A 26,525-nucleotide genomic window follows, 5' to 3' on the forward strand; every position below is an offset into this window, starting at 1 on the left:
GCCAAAGGTTTAGTCAAAGGATCTAAGTCAAGGCTCTAGATTAGTCAAAGTTGTTCCAGAAAAGGCCACCGCCTGCGGGAGCATGGGTCAGGCGCCCTGGTGAACCGCACCAGCAGCATTAGGGCAGTTCCTGGAATTTTATTTACCAAGTGGTTTTGAACTGTGAAAGGATACTGTGTTTATTAGCATTTGTGTCTGGTAATTTTTGTAAGAAATTACTTTAGGTGGACAGAACCCTGGAGAATGTAGAAGTAACTCGCTTGTACCCTTTCCTGTTGGCTACACTGACCACAGCCTAAGCTGGAGTCCTCCACCCTCAGTGACCCTCACTGCCCATTAGAGGGAGATTGTTCCTTGTTTTCTTCCGCAAACACAAACAATTCTTAATGGCCTAAGGTGTTTGAAGGAGCCCATCATACAGATGTATGGCAGTATAATTCTCTTCCAAGTTATAAAAAATTTATGAACTATTTTATAATAGTTTCTACATTTTAAATGTAATTAATTATTTAAAATATTTATTCCCGTAGCCTTTTCTTGTATACAAAGTATTCAGTAAACAATATAGTAGAACACTTTTCATAAGAAACACTGATCCCAGTTCCCAACTGATCCTAGTTAATGGGATTTTATCAATCTGTTTTTCCATACGAGCTGTTAAGTTTTAAAGGAAATACTTGATTCTTTAGTATATTGCATGTAACTCTAAGCAAATAGTGAAGTTGCAGGATTTTATTGTGTTTCTCTTTATGTTATGATATTGGGAAAGAAGCAGCCAAGAAAAGCAAAGCATTGAATATTGACGTTAAAGAGCAGAGATTATAATTAAACTTGGCCAGTGTTAATCAGCTCTTCTCTCTAGCACTATAAATGTGATTTTCTAAAACTGTGTTTTGCTTTTAGGAACAGCGCCTTTTGATAGTCCTAAGTAATTGCTGCTTCCTAGAACGTCACACCTTCCTAAATATCGCAGAACACTTTGAAAAGCACAACTTCCAGGGAATAGAAAAAATAACACAGGTAAGCGAGTTCAATGCATACGTCGGTGGTTTTACCAGCTCAGTTTTCAGGTTGTTTCCTCACCTGTGTTCTTCTGCTGTCAGTGCCCATTCGCTCTGCGTGCCGCCCACGCCCACACTGCTTCCCCGCTTCCCCCGCTCCACCTTTGGACGGTTCCCTTCCTTCCCGTGGTTCACCTTGAATGGCTAATATGATACTCTTTTCTTTTCTCTAGAGCAAAACTCCCTCAAGGTTAGAGCTGGTTCACTCCTCACCTGAGCTGTGGAAAAGTGAGGGAAGAAAATGAGGAGGGAAAGGCAGCAAACCCAGATCTTTCAGAATCACCTCATGTTTGACTCGTTTTAGGTGAACGCTTTAGATACAGCCAGAGCAAAAACCTCCCTGAGGCTGCAGAAAACCTCTTCCTGCTTCTTCACACCGCTCCTGCCTCTCTCCCTTTCTGTGTGACCTCAGGGATGCTTTTGCTTTGCTGCTCTGCGCATGCGTGCGTGCGCACACCCCCGCTGGCTCAGAACAGCTGCGGGACGCTCTGCGTCCTACCTGAAAACTGTGGCCTCCCCACTCTCCAGTCACGGCATACAGAAAGGCTGGGCAAAAGGGACACTGGTAGAAATTAATGGAGTGAGTTTTCTTAGTGTTACACTTTGTTGTTTATATATTTTTCAACTAAGCAGAAAAGGAAAAAATGAAGTAACCTTGTTATTAAGGTTGATTGGTTCCTGGGCAAAGGTTTATCAGATTTCTCAGTAAAACTATGCTAGTACCACTTTTTAATGTCAGTACAGTTTTCTCAATGCAAAGAATGAGAACGATAATGATCTGGTTAATCTTACAATCGACATACACTCAGGATTACCTACTTTTTATAAATGGTGGTTCCAGTTCATGAACTACATTGGGATTTTTTTGTCAAAGAATGAAAATGTCAAAGTGGGCGGCCCTGTCTTGTTTTCCTGCCTTTTCGTAAAGATTAATCATCCTGATGAGAAATGTTGTGACTTAAGCCTTTGGGGTCAAATGTCTAGTTTATTTCCAGAAATTTTTGTGTTAAGAATTGCAAAGTGCTATCTTGCAGTAAAAAAGTGGCTATTTGTAGAAGGTGGCTGCTTTGTTTTTGTGTAACGACAGTAATGACATGAATGTATTTATTGGAGGAATTTTATTTATTTTAAAATATGTGAGATGATTAGGAATTGCATGTAAAAGAAGCAACAAGTTTGGTTTTCTCTAGGTTTTTTGCAGTACTAAGTAGGAACTGTTGCTTCACTTTATATCATTAAGAAGTATAATTAAATTAATTTTTTAAAATATTTTTTCATATCCTTCCTTGTCTTTGTCCAGATCATTTTGAGACCAAGGTAGTACAGATGGTCTGGAGATGTAGCAGTATAAATGGTAGGCTCTTTCCCACTCAGAATTTGGATTTTTTTTTTAATCGACCATCTTGAATATTTTGAAATTCAGTTGTGTTTAAAATGAATAGATAGTAAACTCGATTTAGATGATAACGTATGCACTGATTTTATTAATTTGTGAATCTGTTACTTTCATGATTCCAACCAAGTAAAATCTATTTCTGGCATCAAAGGGAAAGGTCTGCTGACTGCCACTGTTTTTTATAGTTTTCCCTCCAAATGACAAATAATTCTAGAGGCATCGATCCCGGAAAAGTCAGAGGGCAGAGGTCACAGTGGATGGCTTGTTCATTCTCTCTCTGTTTCTGCACTTGAAGATGAGGGTCTCTCATAGGGGGACCTCGTGTCACTGGCATCCTCATGTCACTGGGTGTCGGACCTTCTCTCAGACTCCTCTGGTGTGAGCCAGGGTTGGCCAAGTGTGTCTTCTGGGTATATTTCCTCCTGCTTTCTTAAGGTACTTATGCCAGGAGAAGCACGAAACGGCCAGTTTTTCATTCCCTTCACCTGTTCCTCACCTTGGACCATGGAGATAAATTCGCCTTAATATAGGAACAGGAGACAAATGCATGTTTTTAGGGGATTATTAAAATGTAATGGTCAGTGACGCTCGAGGCTAGAATGATTTTATACGTACACTTTTATTTGGTGCACATAGTCCTGGGACGAAATCGGGGATGGTATCATCAGCTCCATAATCTTCCTAGGGAAACATACCCAGAGAGGACTTGACCTGTCAGCAGCACAGCAAGGCAGGACTCGAAATTACATTTCCTCGTTCTCAATCCGGGATGCTTTCTGGTCCAGCACCACGCATCTTCAAGAACAAAACTGGTCTCTTGAGAATGCAGTTAACCCTTAAATAACTCAGAGGTTGGGGTGCCAACCCCCTGTGCAGTCGAAAATCTGAGTATAACTTCTTGACTACCCCAAAACCTAGCTACTAGTAGCCTCCTGTTGGCTGGAAGCCTTATGAATAAAACAGCGCATCAACATGCATTTTGTGTATCTGTTACATACTGTATTCTTGTAATGTCGTAAGCTGGAGAACAGAGAATGTTAAGACAGTTATTAGGAAGAGAAAGTGTAGTAACACTATTCATGAAGTGGAGTGAATCATCTTATGAAGGTCTCCATCCTCCTCATCCTCACGTGGAATGGGCTGAGGAAGAGCAAGAGGAGGGTCGGTCTTGCTGTGTCAGGGTGGCAGAGGTGGAAGAAAATGGGTGTACAAGTGGACCCATGTGGTTCAGACCCGTGTTGGCCAAGGGTCCACTGCACACCAAAGAAATGAAAACAGGACATGAAGCTGGCTGGTTAGTGAGCATTGTTTCCGCCTTTATGAAACCACATTGAATGGTAATTCTTGAGATCAGGGTATCCAAATCATCGTGTTCCACAAGGTTCCTCCTTAAAAATAAGCCCCATTATAAACCTTTGGTGGACTCGGTGCTGTTTTAATCCAGACGGCACGTGCCAACAGGGAGCGTCCTGCCACGTGCATGCATTTTCATTAGTATTGCCCGTACCGTTTAGCTTTTGCTCAAGTCCTGGAGATGTCTTTTTCCAGTCATGCATTTTTTTTTTCAACTTATAAAAGTAAGACCCAACTGTTATTTTTAAAAAGAAAAAGTATTGGGAAGTCTAAAAAATAAAATAAAATAAAATAATCTATAATGCACTAACGCGCCTCAGTCAGCAGCCACTGTGAACCACTAAGCCACAACTTGGGAATGCCTCCTTTTTTCTGTTTTGTTTATTCATTTTAATTGACAATAATTGTGCGTATTTGTGGTGCACAATGTGATGTTTGATCTATGTATGCGTTGTAGAAATAGTTGGTCATCACCTCACCAGCTTACATTTTGTAGAGGACATTAAAAATCTTTTAGCAATTTCGAAATATGCATTATTATTAACTGTGGTTACCATGCCATGCCCTTTGATCAACACCTCCCCTTTCCTGGCCCCACTCTCCCCTCAGCCCCGGTAACTACCATTCTACTCTCTGTTTCTGTGATAATGACTTTTGTAGATTCCACATATAAGTGAGATCACAGTATCTGTCTTTCCATGCCTGGTTTATTTCACTTAGCATAAGGTCCTCCAGCACCATCCATGTTGCAGGTGGCAGAATTTCCTCCTTTAAGGCTGTCTAGTATTCTCTTGTGTATATGTACCACATTTTTAAAATCAATTCATCCATTACTGGGAATTATTCTTGACGTCATTCCTCATGATGGTTTTTGCCAGTCTTTCTTCTCAACTCAACCCCTGAACCATCTTCCAAATCCCTCTCTACCTCTCTAATTTGCTGTTCCCGTCCCGGCTCAGCCCTTCTGCATCATCTGACAGCCGTGATGTGGTAGGGACCTTCCTCGCGGGTGCTTTGCTTAATGTCTAAATGTTTCCCCTCTCCAACTTACCATCCAGAGTGTCCAGGACGGGCTTTCAAAAACCCAGAGCTGCTCTTGGTGTTCTTCCTCCTCTTGTGTTTCAGCCTCCTTATGCCTGAAGAGCTAAGCTCCGTAGGCTGGCGTTTGTGTAGGATTTTCATCTGGCTCCCTTGCCTCTTTCTCTCATGGCTTTTTGTCCCCTACTCCAACACCTCATCATTTAGCCTGCTCACCTGCTCATCTTTCCTTGAACATTTCATGTAGTTTGTCTGTTGATTCACTCATTCAGTGAATAAACATTCAATGCCAGCTTACTGTGGAGCCCTATTGTGGGAACATTGATCTGTAGCTTGTGTTGTACTCTTTAAGCCCAGCATTTTCTTTATGAGATGACTGTTAATGACTGGTCCAATTTCTTTAATGGTTATATAACCATTCAGCTTTTTTATTGCTTCCTGTTAGTTGTAGTCATCTAGGACTACAACTTTTTCTAGGACTTTGCCCATTTTGCTTAAATTTTCAAATCTGTTGGCGTAAAATTGTTTTATAATAGTTTTATTTTATTACTTCAACCTCAGCTGCTATGTGGCCCTTTTTTGTACTTACTATTGCTTGTTTGTATTTTTATTCTTTTTTTCTTGCCAGAGTCTTTTTCAGAGAATCAACTTTTGACTTTAGTAGTGCTCATTATATCCTTGCTTTCTCTTGCAGTAATTTGGACTCTAAACTTGTTTTATTTACATAGTTCATTGATTCTAAACCTTTCTGTCTTCTAATATGAACACTTAAGGCTGCGAATTTCCCTCTGAGTGTCTTTTTAGCTGTGTTGCCCATATTTTAACAAATGGTATTTTAGTTATTCTTCAGTTTTCTATTTTTGAATTTTAATTCTATTTTAATCTTGGCTAGAAGTATTATTTTAAATTTCCAAGCTAAGGGAGCAGAGCAGCAGTTAGAATTAGTTTTCTCTTTGTTAGAGATTTTTAACATAATTGTTCTGAGGTCAGAGAATATCATGTTTTTAGGTTTGCTGAGACTTACTTTGTAAGCTGATATGTGGACAGTTTTCTGAAACCCTGCCTCAGTTGAAAAGATCGTGTCCTTCCGTTTTGGATACCACATTCCACAGATGTCTGTTAGATCAGGTTTGTGGATTATGTTGTTCAGTCTTATAGTGGGTTGTGTTGTTCAGTCTTGTAGTGGGTTATGTTCAGTCTTGTAGTGGGTTGTGTTGTTCAGTCTTGTATATCCATTCCTTTTGTTTGGTTGGTTTGGACTTTGATCTCTTGATTACTGAGAAGAACATAGTAAAGTCTTTCCTTGGCTCCTTTTTATATATTTTATTTGCCTCTTCTATTCTGTATTTTTGTTATGTGTCTTGGTATTATTATGTTTTTTGGCCTTTTTGTTCCTTTGGCTCTAATTGATGTCTTTAATCAATTCTGGAAATTTCTAAGCCATTATCTCTTCAAATATTTTTTCTTCTCTATTCACACTTTTCTGTCCTTCAAGATCTCCTATTGGACGTATGTTAGACCTTCTCACTCTGTTCCTCACATCTCTTAATTTTTTTCTTTTTTTTTTTTTCTCCTCATCTTTAATTCTCTGAACTGATTGAGGTAATTTCCTCAGCTGTCTCTTTTTGTTCCTTGTTTCTTTAGCTGTGTCTAATCTGGCTGAAATTTACTGTGTATCGAAATGTTATTTCAGTTGTGTTTCTTCTCCAGAAACTCTTTGTTTTTTGTTACTAAGTAAGGGGAAATTATTAACTTACTGTGGAATGGTATAATTTCAAAAATCAGGGAAGGAGATAGTAGTAGCAGAAAAGTTCTTTCCAATGTCTCTCTGATAATTCTATGTAGATAGAAAATCAAATACAAGCTATGGTCAAGTATAAGATTATCCTACTGAGAATAGTGGAGCAAACAAGTGAAGCTGAATATACAGGATGTGAGGTGACTAACGTGATTATTAAAAATTCATGGCTGGGTGCGGTGGCTCCTGCCTGTAATTCCTGCACTCTGGGAGGCTGAGGTGAGTGGATCACCTAAGGTCAGGAGTTCGAGATGAGCCTGGCCAACATGGTGAAACCTCATCTTTACTAAAAATAAAAAAAATTAGCCGGGCATGGTGTGCACATGTGTAATCCTAGCTACTTGGGAGGCTGAGGCAGAAGAAAGAATCGCTTGAACCTGGGAAGCAGAGGTTGCAGTGAGCTGAGAACGCACCATTGCACTCCAGCTGGGTGACGGAGTGAGACTCCATCTCAAAAAAAAAAATTTCACAGAAAAAGACACCAGTCACATTTTGGATGCACTGAAGATTAGTAAGACACTGGGTTAGAGCAACAGCAGGAGGGTGAAAGAAGTGAGGCTTGGAAGCCCTCACTGACAAGTCCTGGAGACCTGGCTGTCCTTCTGTTTCACGTGACAGTATATCCTGTTTCATCTCTAGTTCTCTTTTTTGTGTTAATACCTCTCCTAGGAGTTAAGAGGTTTTTTTTTTAATTAGTTATTTACTTGGCATTTATTTTGCCCACATTTGACAAATTGTGGTTCAGTAATATAAAGGAATGTCAGTTTGCCACCTGTCCTGCCATCCGTTTGAAAAGAGCTAAAAAAAATTAATTTGTCTGAACCTCGTTATCCAGATTCACTTGGATAGATGTTCTGATGATAGTTTGACAACCTTATTTCTATACAGATGGCGAAGTTAAAGGCAGTCTTTCTGTCATGTTTGGAATGAAAATAATTGTTTGTTGTTTATTTTCTTTCTGGGAAGCACACTTTTTAGAAAGCATTATTACCAAAAATTTTTGAAGTCACAAATTGGAAATTTTAAATTGGAAACATTAAAATACATCAAAATAATGATTTTACCTTTTAAACCATTTTGCCTGTGTTGAAGACAACAGTAAAGAAATTAGAGAAATATGACATCAACTCAGGCGTCTCTTCTCCAGGACTGTCCATTGGGAGCCCTGGGCGGAGTCAGCGCCTGGTGGGTGAGGGGAATATGTTGTTGAATGTACATGATTGCTGCTAAGAAAGGCAGGACAGTGGCTTACCTGGGAGTATCGACTGCTACACCCACAGTCTGCCTCCAGCATGTGCCTTACCTCTGAAGGTTATTCCCAACAGTTTTTAATGCTTCAAAAGACCCTCCTCAGTGCTCATAAGTACGAATTCAGCGAGTCAGTCTATTTCCAAATATAGAGATTCCTGAACTTATGATGATGAGGCTACCTCCAGATAAACCCTTCCAAAGTTGAAAATATTGTAAGTGCATTTTCTACTTATGATACTTTCTTTCTTTTTTTTTTTTTTTTTTTTTGAGGCAGAGTCTCGCTGTGTCACCCAGGCTAGAGTGCAGTGGTAAGATCTTGGCTCACTGTAGCCTCCGCCTCCCGGGTTCAAGCAGTTCCCTGCCTCAACCTCCTTAGTAGCTGGGATTACAGGCACCCGTCACCACACCTGGCTGATTTTTGTATTTTTAGTAGAGACACGGTTTCACCATCTTGGCCAGGCTGGTCTTGAACTCCTGACCTCGTGATCCACCCGCCTTGGCCTCCCAATGTGCTAGGATTACAGGCGTGAGCCACCGTGCCTGACCAGATATTTTCTACTTACAGGGGGTTTAACCTGATGTAGCACATCATGAGCCAGGGAGCATACTGAATGCGTATTGCTTTCACACCATGGTAAGGTGGGACAATCATGAGTTGAACTATCGTAAGTTGGGACTGTCTCTACACAATTAAATTGTTACCATTTTTAAAGAAGGCACCCTGTTTTTGTTAGAGACACCTGCCCTAAAAGGCCACTGTACTCTCGCACCTCCGCTCTGCCCTTTCTCACCCGCCAGTGACCTGTAAGCTTCTCTGTTTAACCACTGCATTCCTTAAACATATTGGTTTATAAATGCTTTCTTTTCTTCCTTTCCTATTAGACTGATTTCCTTCGTGTCAGGATGTTTTTAAATTTAATCTTCCTTCCCCACTCTCAGGTAGTGATGAATGGTAGATGGAGCTCACCCTGGCTTTCTGAGCAGGAATCAAGCAGACCAGTCAACATCTATGCTCAGCAGCCGGTGTGAACAGGGCGTTAGTGAAAAGGAAGCCGTTGAACAGGGCATTAGTGAAAAGGAAGCCGTTGAGAACATAGAAATAGCTGCTAGCATTTATTGTGTATTCACTTCCAGTGTGCTATGCAAGTTTCCTGAATATCTGTTTAAATCCTCACAACAAAAGTTATGAGCTATGTACTCCTGACATTGGTCCTGCCTTATCACACATTAATACTGCCATTCTACTCTCTTTTTGTAGCATCTGCCTATTAACTATTTGCACATCCATTTATTTTCAACTTGTCTTTTCCCTTCTCTTTTTAAAAAATGAGGTATTTACCTGCAGTAAAAGGTACAAATCTTAAGCTTACGGATTGATGCTTAAGCATCACGTGGTCCAGCATATGCACACGTTCCAGCATCCACCACCAGATGAAAATACAAAGCCTTCCCTTGTGCCCTGTTTCAATAGGCTCCGTTTTCAACAGCGATCCAACTGCCACCGGCAGAGAATCATTTTGCCTATCCCAGAAATTTATGTGGAGTTCCATGAAGTCTGTAGTCTTTTGTATCTGGCTTCTTTTGCGCCAAATTAATTTTCTGAGATTCATCCAAGTTGTGTGTACCAGTGATTCATTTTCTTTTATTGCTGAGTTTGGATAACCAGATTTTGTTTAATCATTCTCATGGTGATGGACATTGGGTTGTCTCCAGTTTTAGGCCTTTATGGATAAAGTTACGGCGAATATTCTTGTCAGTCTCTTTGTGGGCGTTTGTACTCACTGATCTTCGATACATACCTTGAAGTGCAATTGCTGGTAGTGGCACAAGCCAGTTAGGAACTCTGAGTCGTTTTCCAGAGTGTACACTCCATCGGTGATAAACTCGGTTGTAAACTGCATCCTAGTCAACACTTAATACTACCAGTCTTGTTTATTTTAGCCAGTCTTATTGTGGTTTAAATTGGCTTTCCCTGATACTGATGCCAAGCACCTTCTCTGGTATATTCAGACACTCACATTCAGGCAGCTTCTTTCTTGAAGTGCTTGTTTAGCCCCAGCTCATTTTGTAAATTGGATCAGTCATCTTTCTACTGACGATTTTTAGAAGGTTCTGTATAAGTCCTCTGTCACACGTACATATTTTTTTAGTTCATGGCTTGCTGTTTTGTTTTTATAATATCTTTTGAGCAGAACTGTTTAATTTTGATGAGATCCACTGTATCAAGCTTTTAAAATGTTTAATGCCTTTCATATGTTGTCAGAATCTTTACCTGCTTCAATGTCCTGAATATTTTTTCCCAGAAGTTTTGTAACGTTAACTTTTATGTTTAGGTCTACAATGTCCATCCTTATGCCAATATTGCATTGTGTTATTTATTACAGGTTTATAGTCAGTGTTGATATCATGTAGTGTGAGTCTTCCAACTTTGTTCTTTTTAAATTGTTTGGGCTATTTTGGGTCCTTTCCATTTATATATAAATTTTAGCCTGTGAATTTTTACCAAGAAAAGGCCTTTTAGGAGTTCATCGAATTTGGAGAAAATTACCAATATTGATCATCCTATTTATTTGTTTAGGCCATCTGTAATTTCTTTCAGCAATGTTTCATAGTTTTCAGTAGAGATTTTCCATGTCTTTTGTTAAGTTTATTCCTAGGTATTTTATTTTTTATGGTATTGTATTATAATTCTTGTGTGTCTATTATATAGAAATATAATTGATTTTTGTTATTGACTCTGCTACTTCAGTAAATTTGCTTATTCCATTAGTTTGTCAACCTGCTTATAATTTCTAAATACATGATCATGTCTTCTGTTAATAAAGACAGTTTTGCTTCTTCTTTTTTTGGTATTATTTCTTGCTGGATTTCATGGACTAGGACCTCGGGTATAATCTTGAAATAAGTGGTGAAAGGGGACAACCTTGCATTATTCCTGATCTTCTGGAGAAGGCATTCTCTATTTGTACCGTTTTGCAGATGCCGTTTACACAGCGGATTTTCTTTCTGGTCTTAGTTTACTGAGAATTTTTATCATGAAAGTTTTCTCAAGTGCTTTTTCTTCATCTGTTGAAAAAATACGGCTTCTGCGTGATATATTTTTAAAATTTATTTATTTTATTCGCAAATAGTTTGTTTGGATTTTTATGTCTTTGTTCATGAAGGCTATTGGTGTGAATTTTTTTCTCATAATATCTTGCTCAGTTTGGATATTACGGTTATACTGGCTTCTTTAAACAAAATAGGAAATGCTTTCAGCCTCTATTCTATGAAAATGTTTGTGTGTGCTGTAACTTCTTCCTTACACCCTTGGTAGCATCTCCAGTGAAACCACCTGGACCTGGAGGTTTTCACTGTCAAGCCCTTGCCTATAATGGATTCAATTAGTTTAATAAATATAGGACTAGTTGTGCCAGTTTTTGAAGGTTGTGTTTTTCAGGAGATTAGCAGTTTCCTTTCTGTTGTCAAGACTTGATGGTATAAAACTATAATGTCCTTTTACTATCCTTTTAATATCTTCAGGATCTATAGGAATTTTTTTTTTCATTTCTGTTCTTGGCGACATATGAGTTTTTGTCTTTATTTCTTCTTCAGTATTGCCCAGGAGCTTATCATTTTTGTTATTATTCCTTTTTAATTTTTAAAAATTTTCAAAATTTTTAAGAGGCAGGGTCTTTCTGTGTTACCCAGACTGGAGTGCAGTAGTTCAATCATAACACACTGCAGCCTCGATCCCCTGGGCTAGAGTGATTCTCTCCCCAGGTAGCTGGGGCCACAGATGTGCACCACCATGCCTGGCTAATCATTTTGATTTTTATCTTCAAAGAACCTATTTTTAGCATTGGTAGTTTTCTTTAATATTTGCCTTTTAAAAAATTTATTTCTGTTCTTTATCTTTTCCTTCTATTTTCTTTGGGTTTAATTTTCTCTTTTTTTAGATACTTGGGGCAGAAAATTAGAGCAGTGGTTTAAGTTTTTCTCCTTTTAAACCTTTCTTTGAAGACGTTTTCAGCTATAAATGTCTAGCCACGGGTTCCCTCTCACAAATTTCGATATGGTGTCCCTTCACTGGGTGTTACTAGTCTTTCCCTTTTGGATGCCTCCTCCCTTTGAAGAAATCTTACTTAGCACTTGTATTTCACATGCCTGGGGAGCGTCTAATTGTCTATTTCTGTTTGTGTTTACAGACGCTAGAGAGAGAGAGAGATGAAGAAGGGCAGAGTTACAGACGCTAGAGAGAGAGAGAGATGAAGAAGGGCAGAGTTACTGCCGGTCACTGTTTCCTCAGTAGTGCGTCTTCTGCGTTCGGATTTATTTGATTTTAGGTTAGAGCCCTTGCTCATTACATGGGTGAAATACTCTTTGAACCTTTGCATATCCAAAAATATCTTTCTTGGACTCTGTTAAGAGAATGACATGTTGGCTAACAGGATTCTTGGGTTCTGTTCTTTCGTTCCTGTAGATTTTAATCCAGTGATTTCAGCTCTAAGTATTGCATGTGAGAAATCTTATGTCAGACCAGTTCTTTCTTCTTTGTAAGTAAATTATTCTTTTGATCTAGAAGTTTGAAAGTCAGTCTCTCGCACTCTCTCTCTCTCTCTATTTAGAATAAATGTATTAGAAACTAGAAACTTTAACAGCCTAGATGTGTGGGCTGTCTTACCAGTCTAGCCTGGCACTCTGCAAGCCTACTCAAGTTGCAAACTTGGGTCTGTCTTTAGATCCAGTTAAATTTTCTCCTATTGCTTGTTTAATTAATACCTTTTCTCTAGCTGCTTATATTTCTTTACTTAAATTTCTATTTTTTGCATGTTAGAACTCTTGAATTTGAATCTATAAATTACCTTGGGCAGTATGGCCATTTTCACGATATTGATTCTTCCTATCCATGAGCATGGTATGTTCTTCCATTTGTTTGAGTCCTCTTTTATTTCACTGAGCAGTGGTTTGTAGTTCTCCTTGAAGAGGTCCTTTACATCCCTTGTAAGTTGGATTCCTAGGTATTTTATTCTCTTTGAAGCAATTGTGAATGGAAGTTCATTCCTGATTTGGCTCTCTGTTTGTCTGTTACTGGTGTATAAGAATGCTTGTGATTTTTGCACATTAATTTTGTATCCTGAGACTTTGCTGAAGTTGCTTATCAGCTTAAGGAATGCCATCCCCATCAAGCTACCAATGAGTTTCTTCACAGAATTGGAAAAAACTGCTTTAAAGTTCATATGGAACCAAAAAAGAGCCCGCATCTCCAAGACGATCCTAAGTCAAAAGAACAAAGCTGGAGGCATCATGCTACCTGACTTCAAACTATACTACAAGGCTACAGTAACCAAAACAGCATGGTACTGGTACCAAAACAGAGATATAGACCAATGGAACAGAACAGAGTCCTCAGAAATAATACACATCTACAGCCATCTGATCTTTGACAAACCTGAGAGAAACAAGAAATGGGGAAAGGATTCCCTATTTAATAAATGGTGCTGGGAAAATTGGCTAGCCATAAGTAGAAAGCTGAAACTGGATCCTTTCCTTACTCCTTATACGAAAATTAATTCAAGATGGATTAGAGACTTAAATGTTAGACCTAATACCATAAAAATCCTAGAGGAAAACCTAGGTAGTACCATTCAGGACATAGGCATGGGCAAAGACTTCATGTCTAAAACACCAAAAGCAACAGCAGCAAAAGCCAAAATTGACAAATGGGATCTCATTAAACTAAAGAGCTTCTGCACAGCAAAAGAAACTACCATCAGAGTGAACAGGCAACCTACAGAATGGGAGAAAATTTTTGCAATCTACTCATCTGACAAAGGGCTAATATCCAGAACCTACAAAGAACTCAAACAAATTTACAAGAAAAAAACAAACAACCCCATCCAAAAGTGGGCAAAGGATATGAACAGACATTTCTCAAAAGAAGACATTCATACAGCCAATAGACACATGAAAAAATGCTCATCATCACTGGCCATCAGAGAAATGCAAATCAAAACCACAATGAGATACCATCTCACACCAGTTAGAATGGCGATCATTAAAAAGTCAGGAAACAACAGGTGCTGGAGAGGATGTGGAGAAATAGGAACACTTTTACACTGTTGGTGGGATTGTAAACTAGTTCAACCATTATGGAAAACAGTATGGCGATTCCTCAAGGATCTAGAACTAGATGTACCATATGACCCAGCCATCCCATTACTGGGTATATACCCAAAGGATTATAAATTATGCTGCTATAAAGACACATGCACACGTATGTTTATTGCAGCACTATTCACAATAGCAAAGACTTGGAATCAACCCAAATGTCCATCAGTGACAGATTGGATTAAGAAAATGTGGCACATATATACCATGGAATACTATGCAGCCATCAAAAAGGATGAGTTTGTGTCCTTTGTAGGGACATGGATGCAGCTGGAAACCATCATTCTTAGCAAACTATCACAAGAACAGAAAACCAAACACTGCATGTTCTCACTCATAGGTGGGAACTGAACAATGAGATCACTTGGACTCAGGAAGGGGAACATCACACACCGGGGCCTATCATGGGGAGGGGGGAGGGGGGAGGGATTGCATTGGGAGTTCTACCTGATGTAAATGACGAGTTGATGGGTGCAGCACACCAACATGGCACAAGTATACATATGTAACAAACCTGCACGTTATGCACATGTACCCTACAACTTAAAGTATAATAATAATAAATAAATTAAAAAAAAAAAAAAAAAAAAACTCCTGAATTTATCTTCTAGTCTTGTTCTTCATAATTTTCATCTCTTTACATTTTTATTCTATGCTTTGAAGTAGTTCTTGTACTTCAGATCAGTCTCAACAGTGACCAGTAGTTCCTTCTGTTAATCTACTCATTTGCTACCTTTGGAAGTCATATGTTTCACCTCTAGAAATCTTGTTTTGTATTATACTTTAATCTCCATAAGGGTTTTCTTTATTTTTTCTGTTCAAGTTGTTGCTTGTCTCTTCTGCCGCTGAATTTCACTGCTCGATGGGTGTTCCTGTGCATAGCAGCTGACTCCTTAGATGTGTGTTTATTTTTCATTGTCAGTTTATTGCAGCTCAGGCCTGGCATTGGAGAGAAGCCTGTCCCTCTTGGGCTAGTGCTGCAGAAGCAGAACAGCCACCAGCCCCCTGCAGAGTGACCTGGGCCCACACATTCTCCACACCCCAGACGTCCCAATCCTCCATGCTTGGGTCTCTGCCTCCCGTGTCTTCCACTCCTGGCCTCCTGGCTGCTGGTGAGACCAGGCACACTCATATAGGGCCGATGCCAGCCTCCTTACCCTCTTCTGCTCCCACTCCCATCAGGAGCCCACAGCGCATGCAGCTGAACCGTGCCAAGGACAGGACTTTCTAATGGGGTCCTTCCTGTTTCTTTTTTCCCATGACAGCGAGCCCTGTATCTGGCCTGGAGTTGCCTTAGAATCTAAGGCCTGACCTGCAGGCCACACAGGCAGAGCTGTAACTGGAGGGAGAAGCCAGGGGAGCTGCACTGGGATTGCTAGAGTGTCAGAGCAGGATTATTTTCTATTGGTAACGCTTTTCAAATAAATTAGTTAATATGAAGAAACGTAGCTTAATTTTAAATGGTTCCTTTTTAATTGTAGTTTACTGGCTATTACAATTTAGTATCTATAATGCCTCTTGCTCTGCTTACAGAAATGAGAGGTTAGTATTTTCAAAAATGACTGATAGGGTTAGGCTTTCTGTCCTACCCAAATCTCATCTTGATCTGTAATCTCCATAATCCCCACATGTCAAGGGAGAGACCAGCTGGAGGTAATTGAATCATAGTGGCAGTTTCCCGCGTGCTGTTCTCGTGATAGTAAGTTCTAGCGGGATCTCACAGTTTTATAAGGGGCTCTTCCCCTTCCGCTGGGCCCTTCTCCTTCTGGCTGCCTTCTCCTTCCTCTTGGGATGAAGGTGCCTTGCTTCCACTTTGCCTTTCACCAGGACTGTGAATTTCCTGAGGGCTCCCCGGCCTGGCCATGCATAACATCATTGAGTCAGTTAAACGTCTTTCCTTTATAAATTACCTCGTCTCGGGCAGTTCTTTCTAGCAGTGTGAAAACAAGACTAATACAATGACCTATAGTCCATCTATGGAGATTATTTTTTCTTTTGCAAAATAGCTATGCTAAAAGAGATCTTTGTTACTGAAAATAGGTAAAATAAATTCACGATTTTTTGTAGGAAGATTGATAAGTGCTTTTATTATAGTCTGAAGTATTTATTGTTAACATTATTTTACTTTTTCCATCACCCTCAAATAGGCAACTCATACTCGTCATTACGTGTTTCTAGGTTAGCATGGCCTCACTGAAAGAACTAGATCAAAGACTCTTTGAAAATTACATCGAGTTGAAAGCAGATCCCATCGTTGGCTCCTTAGAACCTGGAATTTATGCGGGATATTTTGATTGGAAAGACTGCCTACCTCCAACAGGTAAGTAAACAAAGTTTCTTGCGTAATATGTGGATATGCTTTTATCAATTGATACCTGCTTGAATTCTTTTCATTTTATTCTCATTTTTCTCATATCTACTGGGAGTGAGAGATTAATTTGATTTTAACTTTTTGTTCACTTAAACCCATTTCTTGGATAGTTTGGAAATTAGGACACTTTGTATTATTACTCAGTGGCTTAAAGCTGTTCTGAAATTCTAGAGAATAATTAATTATACTGTATAACAATTGATCGTTTCAGTCATGCATTCCTGCTTCCTACGGTCTTTCACATAGATACAATAGAGTGGTTGTGAGTGACAGTTTCATGCAATGACCTTGTGTACCTCATCAAAAAAACGTATTGAAGAAATCTGGTCACTTCTATGTAAGACTTGATTAGTGAGGCTGTAAAGGCGAAGGATAGGAGAAAAGTGTGTAGGAGTAAGATTATTATAGGAATTTGTCAAAGGGAACAGAGCCCAGAAGGATGAATGACACTTTTCAAGTATCATCTTTGTATCTCAAATGAAAGTCACTTGAATCACTTAAAATATATATTTTTAAAATAACTATTGCTTTCCGAATCAAACTTTTGATTGATCAAGTAGTTGTTTCTTTGTATGAAAAAATGCGGAAAACCTAAAACCAAGCTGCCTGTTGGCGCTTTTGTAGAGAAGTAGTTTATGTAGAAGGGGTCGTGCTGGTGTTGGACACGGGTTGGCACTTTTGTAGAGGAGTGGTTTGTGTAGAAGGGATCGTACTGGTATCAGACACGGGTTGGCACTTTTGTAGATGAGTGGTTTATGTAGAAGGGGTCACATGGTATCGGACACGGGTTGGCACTTTTGTAGAGGAGTGGTTTGTGTAGAAGGGGTCATGCTGGTATCGGACACGGGTTCTTCGTGGATGCACAGATGCAGATGCACCAGTGAGTTGCTAACAGGTTTGGTAACTTCATTGTTTTAACTCATCACTTTAACCTCCTTTTGTTTGTATTGTATAGTGCTTACACTAAACGATGAAAAATTGTTTACTGTTTAAACACCTTTGGTTTTTATTGTATAGTGTTCACATATAGTGATGCCAAAAGTCTAAAAACCGGGATCATTAAATTAGCCACAGTTACTTAATGTGACCACAGTTACTGAATTTGCTGAGCTCACAGTCATGGCAGTCATGCAAGCCTTTATTCCTCCTGTGCTTTTCCGTACACACACTTTGTGCCCAAACCACATTCAGTTCATACCCTCAAAGTACATCCTTTCAAAGTCTAAGGCAGATTCTATCAGTATCTTACTTAAAATGCTTACAGTATCTTCTCATAACAGTAAAACCTGGGAAGCTGTGCTGTGCCAACCTCTGCCCTGGCAGCCTGCCCACTGCCCCAGTGCTCCGCCCCACAGCCCCTCTCCAGCTGGACTCAACCTCTGCCTTTTTGAAAAGCTCATCCTTCTAAAATATAAATTGAACCCTTTCCATCCCCTGCTGAAAATCCTTCAGGGAGGCTCATTCTCCCGGAAGCTAACCCCAGACTTCTCGACAAGGTGGCATCCCCACAGCTACCAGATTCCACAGAAGCTCAAGTTCCTGGTGTGAAATGGTGTCATATTTGCATGTAACCTACGCGCATCTTCCTGTATGCTTTAAATCATTTCTAGATTGCTTCTAACACCTAATGCAATGCCAGTGTGTTGTGAATCGTTGTTATACTGTATTGTTTAGGGAATGATGACAAGGAAAAAAGTTCGTACATGTTCAGTACAGATGCAACCACTGGTTTTTCCCTCGGAATATTTTCTATTCATGGTTGGTTGGCTCCACAGATGCAGAAGCCACCATTGGGGAGGCCACAAATGCAGAGGCCACAGATGCAGAGGCCACAAATGCAGAGGCCACAGATGCAGAGGCCACAGATGCAGAGGGCCAGCAGTACTCCCTGTGCTTGCTCTGAGTTACCTCCCTCTCCACGGGCTCCCCCAGGCAGCCGGCAGGCTGGGTGCTTCGTGCACTGTGAACCCTGTGCCTAGTCCCTCTCACCTCTGCCCCCTCTGCCCCCTCTCCTAACCTCTCCTAACCCCTGTGTCCTCTGGAAGCTCACCCAGCCCATCCCCTGCATGTCTCCAGGTCGTGTTGGCCTACCTCTATCCATGGTGCTCCCAGAGCAGTTCCTACAACTCTCTGTGCCCACAGGACACGTGTTGTCGTTATCTCCCTCCTTGCCGGACAGCCTCAGCCCTCAGCACAGGGCCATCGTTCCCAGAGCAGTTCCTACAACTCCCTGTGCCCACAGGACATGTGTTGTCGTTATCTCCCTCCTTGCCGGACAGCCTCAGCCCTCAGCACAGGCCATCGTTTGGGTCTCTTGCTCTCAGAGATTTTAGCACAGTGCAGTTTCTGGCACTCAGCTGATGCTGCGTGTGTGTTTGTGGAGTGAATGAAGACTGGCAGTTTTCTGTAATAATCTACCATCTTTCTAAATGTGCTGGCTGCTCCTTCTCTTCCAAGTGTTTGCCGTATGCTTTTGCCTGATTTTTCTCAAAATTTTTTTCGGTAGGAAAGTGCGTCATACGGTGTGCTAGTTTCCACTGTTCTTCTGATTCACTTTTTAATAAACAGTCCACAGTGGACATTCATATTTGCCGAATTAAAATGAGTTAGAGTACTCATTTTCTTGTCCTTTGTGAATTCTCATATGGTAGTTGTGTGCACTTTCTAAATTTCAGCAAGTGCGTTTCAATTAAAATGCAACTGTCAGGCACATCTAACACATCATCAGTTCCATCTGTTCAACTCTTCAAACTCTTACTGAACAACATGCATCACCGTGCAAAAAGTAATACATTGTTCGGTAATAGTTCAGATGAATTTGTTAAAGTTCATATCTTCCCCTATGATTAGCGTGTAAGTACATTAACTGTTTACACATCTAACACATCAGCAATTCTATCTGTCTAATTATTTAAACTATTACCGAACTATTGTTGGGTAATAGTTTAAATGAATTTTGTTAAAGTTCATATCTTTTCCTGTGATTCGCATGTAAGGACATTAACTGTTCACTCTGAAATCATTCTTATCTTATTTGGTTGTGTTCAAGGCTATTAAATCATTTGTGGTATTTCTTTGAGAATATTAAATCATTTGTGGTATTTCTTTGAGAATATTAAATCATTTGTGGTATTTCTCTGAGAATAGAGAAAAAACGATGGCACAGCCACTCTGAGTTTCCTGCGCTTCAGTGATTACTATAAAAATGGAGAACAGGCCGCCAGTTTCAGTCTCAACAAAGTGGTTCTCCTCTGTCGTCACTGAAATCTTGGAATGTTACTGAGAAAGAGGATTCATTTGCCCCGATGCAGAGGAAGACTTTTCTTTGCCAGCCCTGTCTCAGACCTGCTGCTTTTCAGCGTCTGCCGAACACCGGCCGGGGCCGTCGAGAGTGTCTGCAGGTGGAGGGCAGGCCTTTCCCATCCACCCGCCCCAAGGTGTCTTGGGAAAATAGACATCTCTGAAGGCCCGTTCCCTGAAGGGCGGCGTTAGGTCACAGTACTTCAGTGCAGGGGCTGCTGGCCATCGTCACGTGGCTGTGGATCCTGTGGCACTTCAGCGAGCAGTAACCAGGGCGCGGGGGGCGGTCAGCGGCAGGCAGTGCCAGACTCCCGGGGATCTTCGGTTTCTGCTGCATCCAGTGAATTTCCAAGTCCTCACTGGATTTATTTAAGGTACCCAGAGTCCTTTCTCTATGACCTTCATGTTTTCCAGCCATAACATTGAACTAGTGCAAGCCTCTGTTGTGAATTAGGATCAGAGCCTAAATGTAATCCTGAGGTTGATCTTAATAAGAGTCTGTAACCTCAGATAATCTTCAATACAAAATTAAGATTCTTCTGGCTGTGTGACATTGAGTGGTGAGGCTTTTTTTTTTTTAAACATAACTTCGTTTTTTGGTTTTGTTTTTTTCTTAAGATAAACTTTCATAAGCAAATGACACATAACACCATACTGTCAGCAATTTATTGACTCTTTCTCAGATGCCAAAAACACGTAGAAGTTGTCGGTGCTCGTTTCACTTTTATAAGCTCTATTTAGTTCTGTTCTTTGTGTAGTTTTGACTTCATGATTACTAACTGAACCTCAGCCTTGCATAGTCATATAGTGATTTTTAGTTTGTTTAAAGCTGCCTTAAGTTGAGACTTGGTGTAAAGTGAACAACCAAAATAGTTTGACTATTAATCTTCCAAAATAATTTCAATTAACAACTTTAGTATTATCTTCAGAGTTTTCTTCTTCAGAAACTGAATTTTGCAAATCATATGGGTAACTGATTACTTATTGCTGTAGTTACCAATAAATTTAGTTCCGATACTGTATGTAGTGATTAAAAAAAAAATCCAGTTGATTAATTTCATGATTCAAGAAGAGATACCGTTAAAGCCATAGCTATGTTTTTTAAAATCTTACCGTTGGATATTTAAATTGGTGTCACCTCTTTATTTGTGTATATGTCAGTAAAGATTATTCTGGTTAGCTCTGAGTCACAGAACTGCTGTTAAGATTTTAATTGTTCTGTTATCCACAATTATTAAGAGTTCTTAGTATTTGAATTTTATAAATGTTAAATAAATTAAGAATACTGTTGGTCTTTATTTACAAATACACATTGAAGTTCATGTCTTTGAAACATTAAATAAGAAAAAAGTATTTCTTTAAGTTTCTCTTAAATACTGGTTTTAACTATTTTTTCTGTCAAATAGTCATAAAAATTTAAATTAATATATATTATTTAAAGGTGTTTACTAAGTGAATTTAAACTTAATCATTTTCTATAGGTAAATAGTGAACTGATTTTTAATTCAAGTGCTCTTATATTAATTATAGTAATTGAAATTGGGAAAGGGAAAACTTTACATAATTTGTGACATGAGTATGTCTAGGACCATTCTAAAACTAACAGCGGAGTTGGTTGCTTGCATGTATGATGCATATAACCTAGAGTAGAGTGACCTCCCACCCCTCAGATGCGCCAGAGCACAGGCTTGGGGCGCACAGTTAGTTCCGTCAGCGAGCGAGGCTTGTGTGTTGTCCGAGCAGTATGCCAAGCAGCACATTCCAGCAAATTGAAGAGAAAGAAAATGTAAATCTAATTATGGAGACAGAGGCGGAAGCACAGCTCTTCTCAAGTCCATGTTTGTTGAATTTTAAGATCTCTGCCTTTTGGAATGTGTCTTACAGATGTTTTCACTGAATTTTACGAGAGACATTGAGCAATCAGGTTATCTCTTGCATCCTGTAACTTAAATCATTCAAAGCTCAGGTCCAGTGTAGAATTTCTAGAGAATAAGAAAAATGCTACAAGAATGGAGATAAGGAGAAATTGTAATTTTTGTTTGATTTTCAAAAAATGCGGAAACTACAGACAGACCTCAAAGTTTAATGTAGCTCTCTGAGAAAATGGATCATTAAAATGTTTTGGGGTCCCTATAAAATAAGTTGTATGTTACATGTATATGTGAATTTATACATGCATATATGCCTTACACATGCGTTTATACACACAGGTTACTATGTACATGTTTAGTGACGTAGTCAGCATTTATCGCCCATATACCATGTACATGGCAGAGGGCTTTGCGTAAATCACCTGATTTAATCTGTATAACAACACTTCAAGGAGTAAGCCGTATTTTTTTTCTCATTTTATAGATGAAGTCATTGAGCACAAAGAGCTTAAGTGGCTTGCTCAAGGTCATGTAGCTTGGAAGTGGTGGGGTAGGGGTTCCAAGTTCAAATCCAGGCAGCCCTTAATTTTAGGCATTGTGCTGTGTTGCTAGACAGCAAACAGCCTCTATTAGAAATCCACAAAGAAAAAGGTAGATATGCTGGTAGAATAGACGCAAGTTCATGAAATTCACAAAAAAACTAATACAGCCAATAAAATATAAAAATAGGATAAAATTAATCAATTCTCAAAGAATGTAATTTAAAATACCGTTAGGGTATCATTTTGTTAAAACCCTCTGGATTGACAAATATTGTAAAGCTTGATAATACCTGCTTTTTGGCAAAGGTACAAAGAAACAAACTATTCCATCATCTTTCTAGGAGTGTAAATTGGCCCAGCTGTACACATACACGTGTGTGTGTGTGTGTGTGTATGCACACATATATATGTATAGAATTTACTTAGAAGTTTTGTTTCTAAGAATTTATCTTAAGGAAAGTTTTACAGAAGTAAGTAAAGAATTATGTGCAGTGATATTTATTGAAGCATTTTTTTAATATATGCAGAATCTGAAAAACTACCTGAATGCCCATTAATAATGAATTGGCTAAATAATGTATTATATATCTAAACAAATACTATGCTTTCTTTATAATGGATGAGACGGATAATGGGGGGACTGTCCATATATTGGTAGAAAATGTTGGTTAAGGAAACATGCATTCATTCTTTCCTCATTTTTATTGAAAAAGACAGTGTGTCAATTTCATATGTACAATTTGACATGCATAAACATATCTTGAAAGGGGGTAGGAAGGAGCATGCTAGAAAACTTTAATTTTCTACTTTAAAATTTTGTTTTTAAAAATATTGGGGAGGAATAGATGTATTTTTATTTTTAAAAAAGAAATTTCTATATTTTAAAGAAATGAAAAACTTCATGGAGACAGCATGCCACAGAGAACAGGCACATACAATACTCACTCGTTTTCTTCTTGGACACACACTTGATGTGACAGAAAAATGGCATACGTGCTGAATTTAGGTTTCAGCAAGTCATTTGACAGTTCTTCCTGATATTTTCAGGAATCCCAGTTGCTCACTTATAACCATCATGTCTTCATGTCAGTCTAGAGGAAAGCCTTTAGTCATTGCAAGAACACTCATTGAACGATGTTCAACATTATGTTAGACATTTGAAAATGGAATACGTTCCACTTTGGCTAAATTTATGAAGAAAAACCTAATAAAGTTAGCTTAGTAGTAGCACTATCTTACACTTAAAAAGTTTCTACAATGCCTTTATGTAAGCCCGTGATTGAACTATCCTAAAATTAATGACAAAATGTAGCATGTTTTCTTTTTTTTTTTTTTTTTTTTTTTTTTTTTTTTTTTTTTTTTTTTTGAGATGGAGTCTCGCTCTGTCGCCCGGGTTGGAGTGCAGTGGCCAGATCTCAGCTCACTGCAAGCTCCGCCTCCCGGGTTTACGCCATTCTCCTGCCTCAGCCTCCCGAGTAGCTGGGACTACAGGCGCCCGCCACCTCGCCCGGCTAGTTTTTTGTATTTTTTTTTTTAGTAGAGACGGGGTTTCACCGTATTAGCCAGGATGGTCTTGATCTCCTGACCTCGTGATCCGCCCGTCTCGGCCTCCCAGAGTGCTGGGATTACAGGCTTGAGCCACCGCGCCCGGCCCGTAGCATGTTTTCTTAATCAGAACTGCCACAGAATAAAAAGTACAACCTTCAGAGGAATTTTGGTTTCAGTAATAGAGGAAGAACTTATCAGACTAACCCTTCCACAGTTAAAAATTGAACTCTACACAGAATATAGAAACCAGCTGTGAGAAGCACTGGAGAGCCATCAAAAGCAGACAGACTGGAGGGGATGCTTGAACCCCTACAGGAGGGGAGCTTGCACCAGCCAGATCTGAGGGCTGTCCACGACTGCTGCGGCAGGTGCCCAGCACTTCTGCAGAAGGCACAGAGGGATGCAGCCGAAGAAACACACTAGATGGAAACTTGAATCTAAAGGAAGGAGAAAAAAGTATCAGAAATGGTTGATATGTGGGAAAAATAGAAAAGACAAACTTTTTGGGTTTTGATTTTTCATTTTTTAAAAGATGATTGAATGTAGAAAAATGTCTATATTTATTAAGTTGAATTCACAATCAAAGACCTTTCTTTGTAGAAAATTCCAAGTCCAAATGGTTTTACTGATAAGTTCTATGTAACATTTAAGGAATAAACAATACCAATTTTCTACAGACTTTATCAGAAAATATAATAGGAAGCATATTCAATCTCATTTTATGAAACCTACAAAACCCCAAATCAAAAATATGACAAGAACATTACAACGAAAGAAAATTACAGACTAGTGTTCCTCATGAACATTGGAACAAAAAATTCTAACAATTATTTTTAGCAGATCAAAGCACTATTGTCCATACAGTGGAACACTAATTCATTATGACCAAGTAGGGTTTATTTCTTTTTTTAATGTTTGAAATGTTTGTTTTATTTTATTTCATTTTCCTTTAAGTTCTGGGACACATGTGCAGAGCGTGCAGGTTTGTTCCGTAGATGAAGGTGTGCCATGGTATTTGGTAGTCATGGGACGACCAGAGGCAGGAGCCACGCTGACTTCTTCACAAGATGACACCTCTGCGTAATTACAGTCATTGCCGAGTCTGGTGGTTCTTCCCCGTAATAAATGTCCTAAGGAATGACCAAACAAGGATTCTAAGACATTTTTCTTTCCACTAAACATATATTGCTCTTGCTTTTCTATCAATAAAAAAATAAATCCATAAGCAGAGCTATGCCCTCTGTTTAACATAATTAAACTTCAAGTTCTCCTCCCTTTGCTGCTTTTTTCAGTTTTGGTTGAAGCATTTAGATAAACTTAAATTGTAATGTCTTAGTTCAGCTCTGCACCCCACCCACACCTTTATACTACCACAGACATCACCTTCAAATAATAACATTGTATTCGCATTATCAGTTCAGCACAAAATAGAGGTAGTTTTCCATTCCCCATTGAACATTTTTAAAAAGAATTTAGAAAGGTGCATTTTAGTCATATGAGTTGGTGATATCACCAATAAGGTCATCTGAGGCCAGGGCTTCAGCGTTACAGCGAGCTATGACTGCACCACCGCACTCTAACCTGGGCAACAGGGAGAGACCCTGTCTCAGAAAACAATTTTTTTTAAAGACCTAATTATACTTTGTCACCTGCCAAAATAAGCCATACATTCATTGCCCTGTTTAAACTTAGTCTAACCTGAATTCACAGATATGAAAATATACATGTTTGGAACAGCAAGAGTAGAATAAAGTGAAATTAATCTCCTAATATGTATACTCAGTGTCTATGAAATACTTCATGTACAGATAGAAAGGACATTTGTTTTTCATTCATAAAGTCAGCAAATATTACCACGTCTGTTCTATACAAGGCAGTCTCCACGTCTTCCAAGCTGTTCACATGGCAGTTTCTGATTTCCAGGTTTGAGGCATAAACAGAGAAGCCGACAGTGCTGTGTAGGAGGGAAGCACTGCGTTCTCACTTGACCAAGTTGGTAAGCACTCGTGTTCTTCAGCGTCCGTGGAGCCAGGGTACTCATCTCAGGAGTGTGCCCTGAGTGTTCTCCATTTGAAAGACACCGAACTGGTAGCACTTGGACACACCCCCTTGGCCGGCAGAGGCTCTAAATATCACTTTCTGGATAGCTCCATCCCATCTCTTACCTGTCAGGTTTCTTTATCTTACCTGTCAGATGTAGATTTTCAGATGTTACCTATCAGAACAGATTTTTTTTTTCCCTATCTGATGTCTTCCTCTCCAGTCTCACACCCTCAAATCCTGCTGAAATATTCTTTCAAAATTCATTTTTGTTCAGGTTTCTTCTTTCCTCACAGTCATGTAATGGTCCCTAGCCTTTGGAGGAAAACAGTTTTAGTACTGGTCATGTGCTGACCTGCTTAGCTCTGAAGCCTCATCTCTTCATACGAGCCGTTCCTGGTCGTCTACACTCAGTCCACACTGGGCCATTGCTAGTCCTCAAAGACCTAGCATTCCCTCTCCCAGATGCCCTCAAGCACACCGCTGCCTTCACGTGACCTTCCTTTCATCCCCTCAGACCTGCCTGAGGCCTGGAGACACTTGCTGCACCATCACTTCACCTGAGCCCAGCCCAGCTCAGCACTCCCCACACACTGTTCTCTGGTCCACCTGTCTGGATGTGAACCCTCCTGCTGGTGTCTCCTCTCTGTATCCGTGACTAGCAAGGCACCTGGCTTGGAGTAAGCATCCAGTAATAGATTTATTCAGTTATTAGTTGATTGGTTAATGCCTTGGTAAGGTTTACTCAAGCCATAATGATAGGTGAAAATAACATCAATAAAATACCAAATTTACCCTTGGTAAAT

The 26,525-nt window shown here is 39.5% G+C and overlaps 1 protein-coding gene across 18 annotated transcripts in view; it reads left to right on the forward strand.

The window, feature by feature from the left end:
- Positions 1 to 26,525, forward strand: part of EXOC2 (exocyst complex component 2) — a 207,783-nt gene that overhangs the window by 148,179 nt on the left and 33,079 nt on the right. For 13 of the 18 annotated variants that reach the window (XM_065544513.1, XM_074038950.1, XM_065544515.1 and 10 more), the window contains 2 exons: positions 904 to 1,020; positions 16,226 to 16,367. In XM_065544513.1, the coding sequence (XP_065400585.1) occupies positions 904 to 1,020; positions 16,226 to 16,367 (259 nt within the window). Of the gene's footprint in view, positions 1 to 903; positions 1,021 to 16,225; positions 16,368 to 24,633; positions 24,898 to 26,525 lie in introns of those variants that run through there. The other 5 variants (XM_074038954.1, XM_065544517.2, XM_074038952.1 and 2 more) reach the window with 2 other exon arrangements.

The sequence above is a fragment of the Macaca fascicularis genome, chromosome 4 (assembly GCF_037993035.2).
Source record: "Macaca fascicularis isolate 582-1 chromosome 4, T2T-MFA8v1.1".
Lineage (NCBI taxonomy): Eukaryota > Metazoa > Chordata > Mammalia > Primates > Cercopithecidae > Macaca > Macaca fascicularis.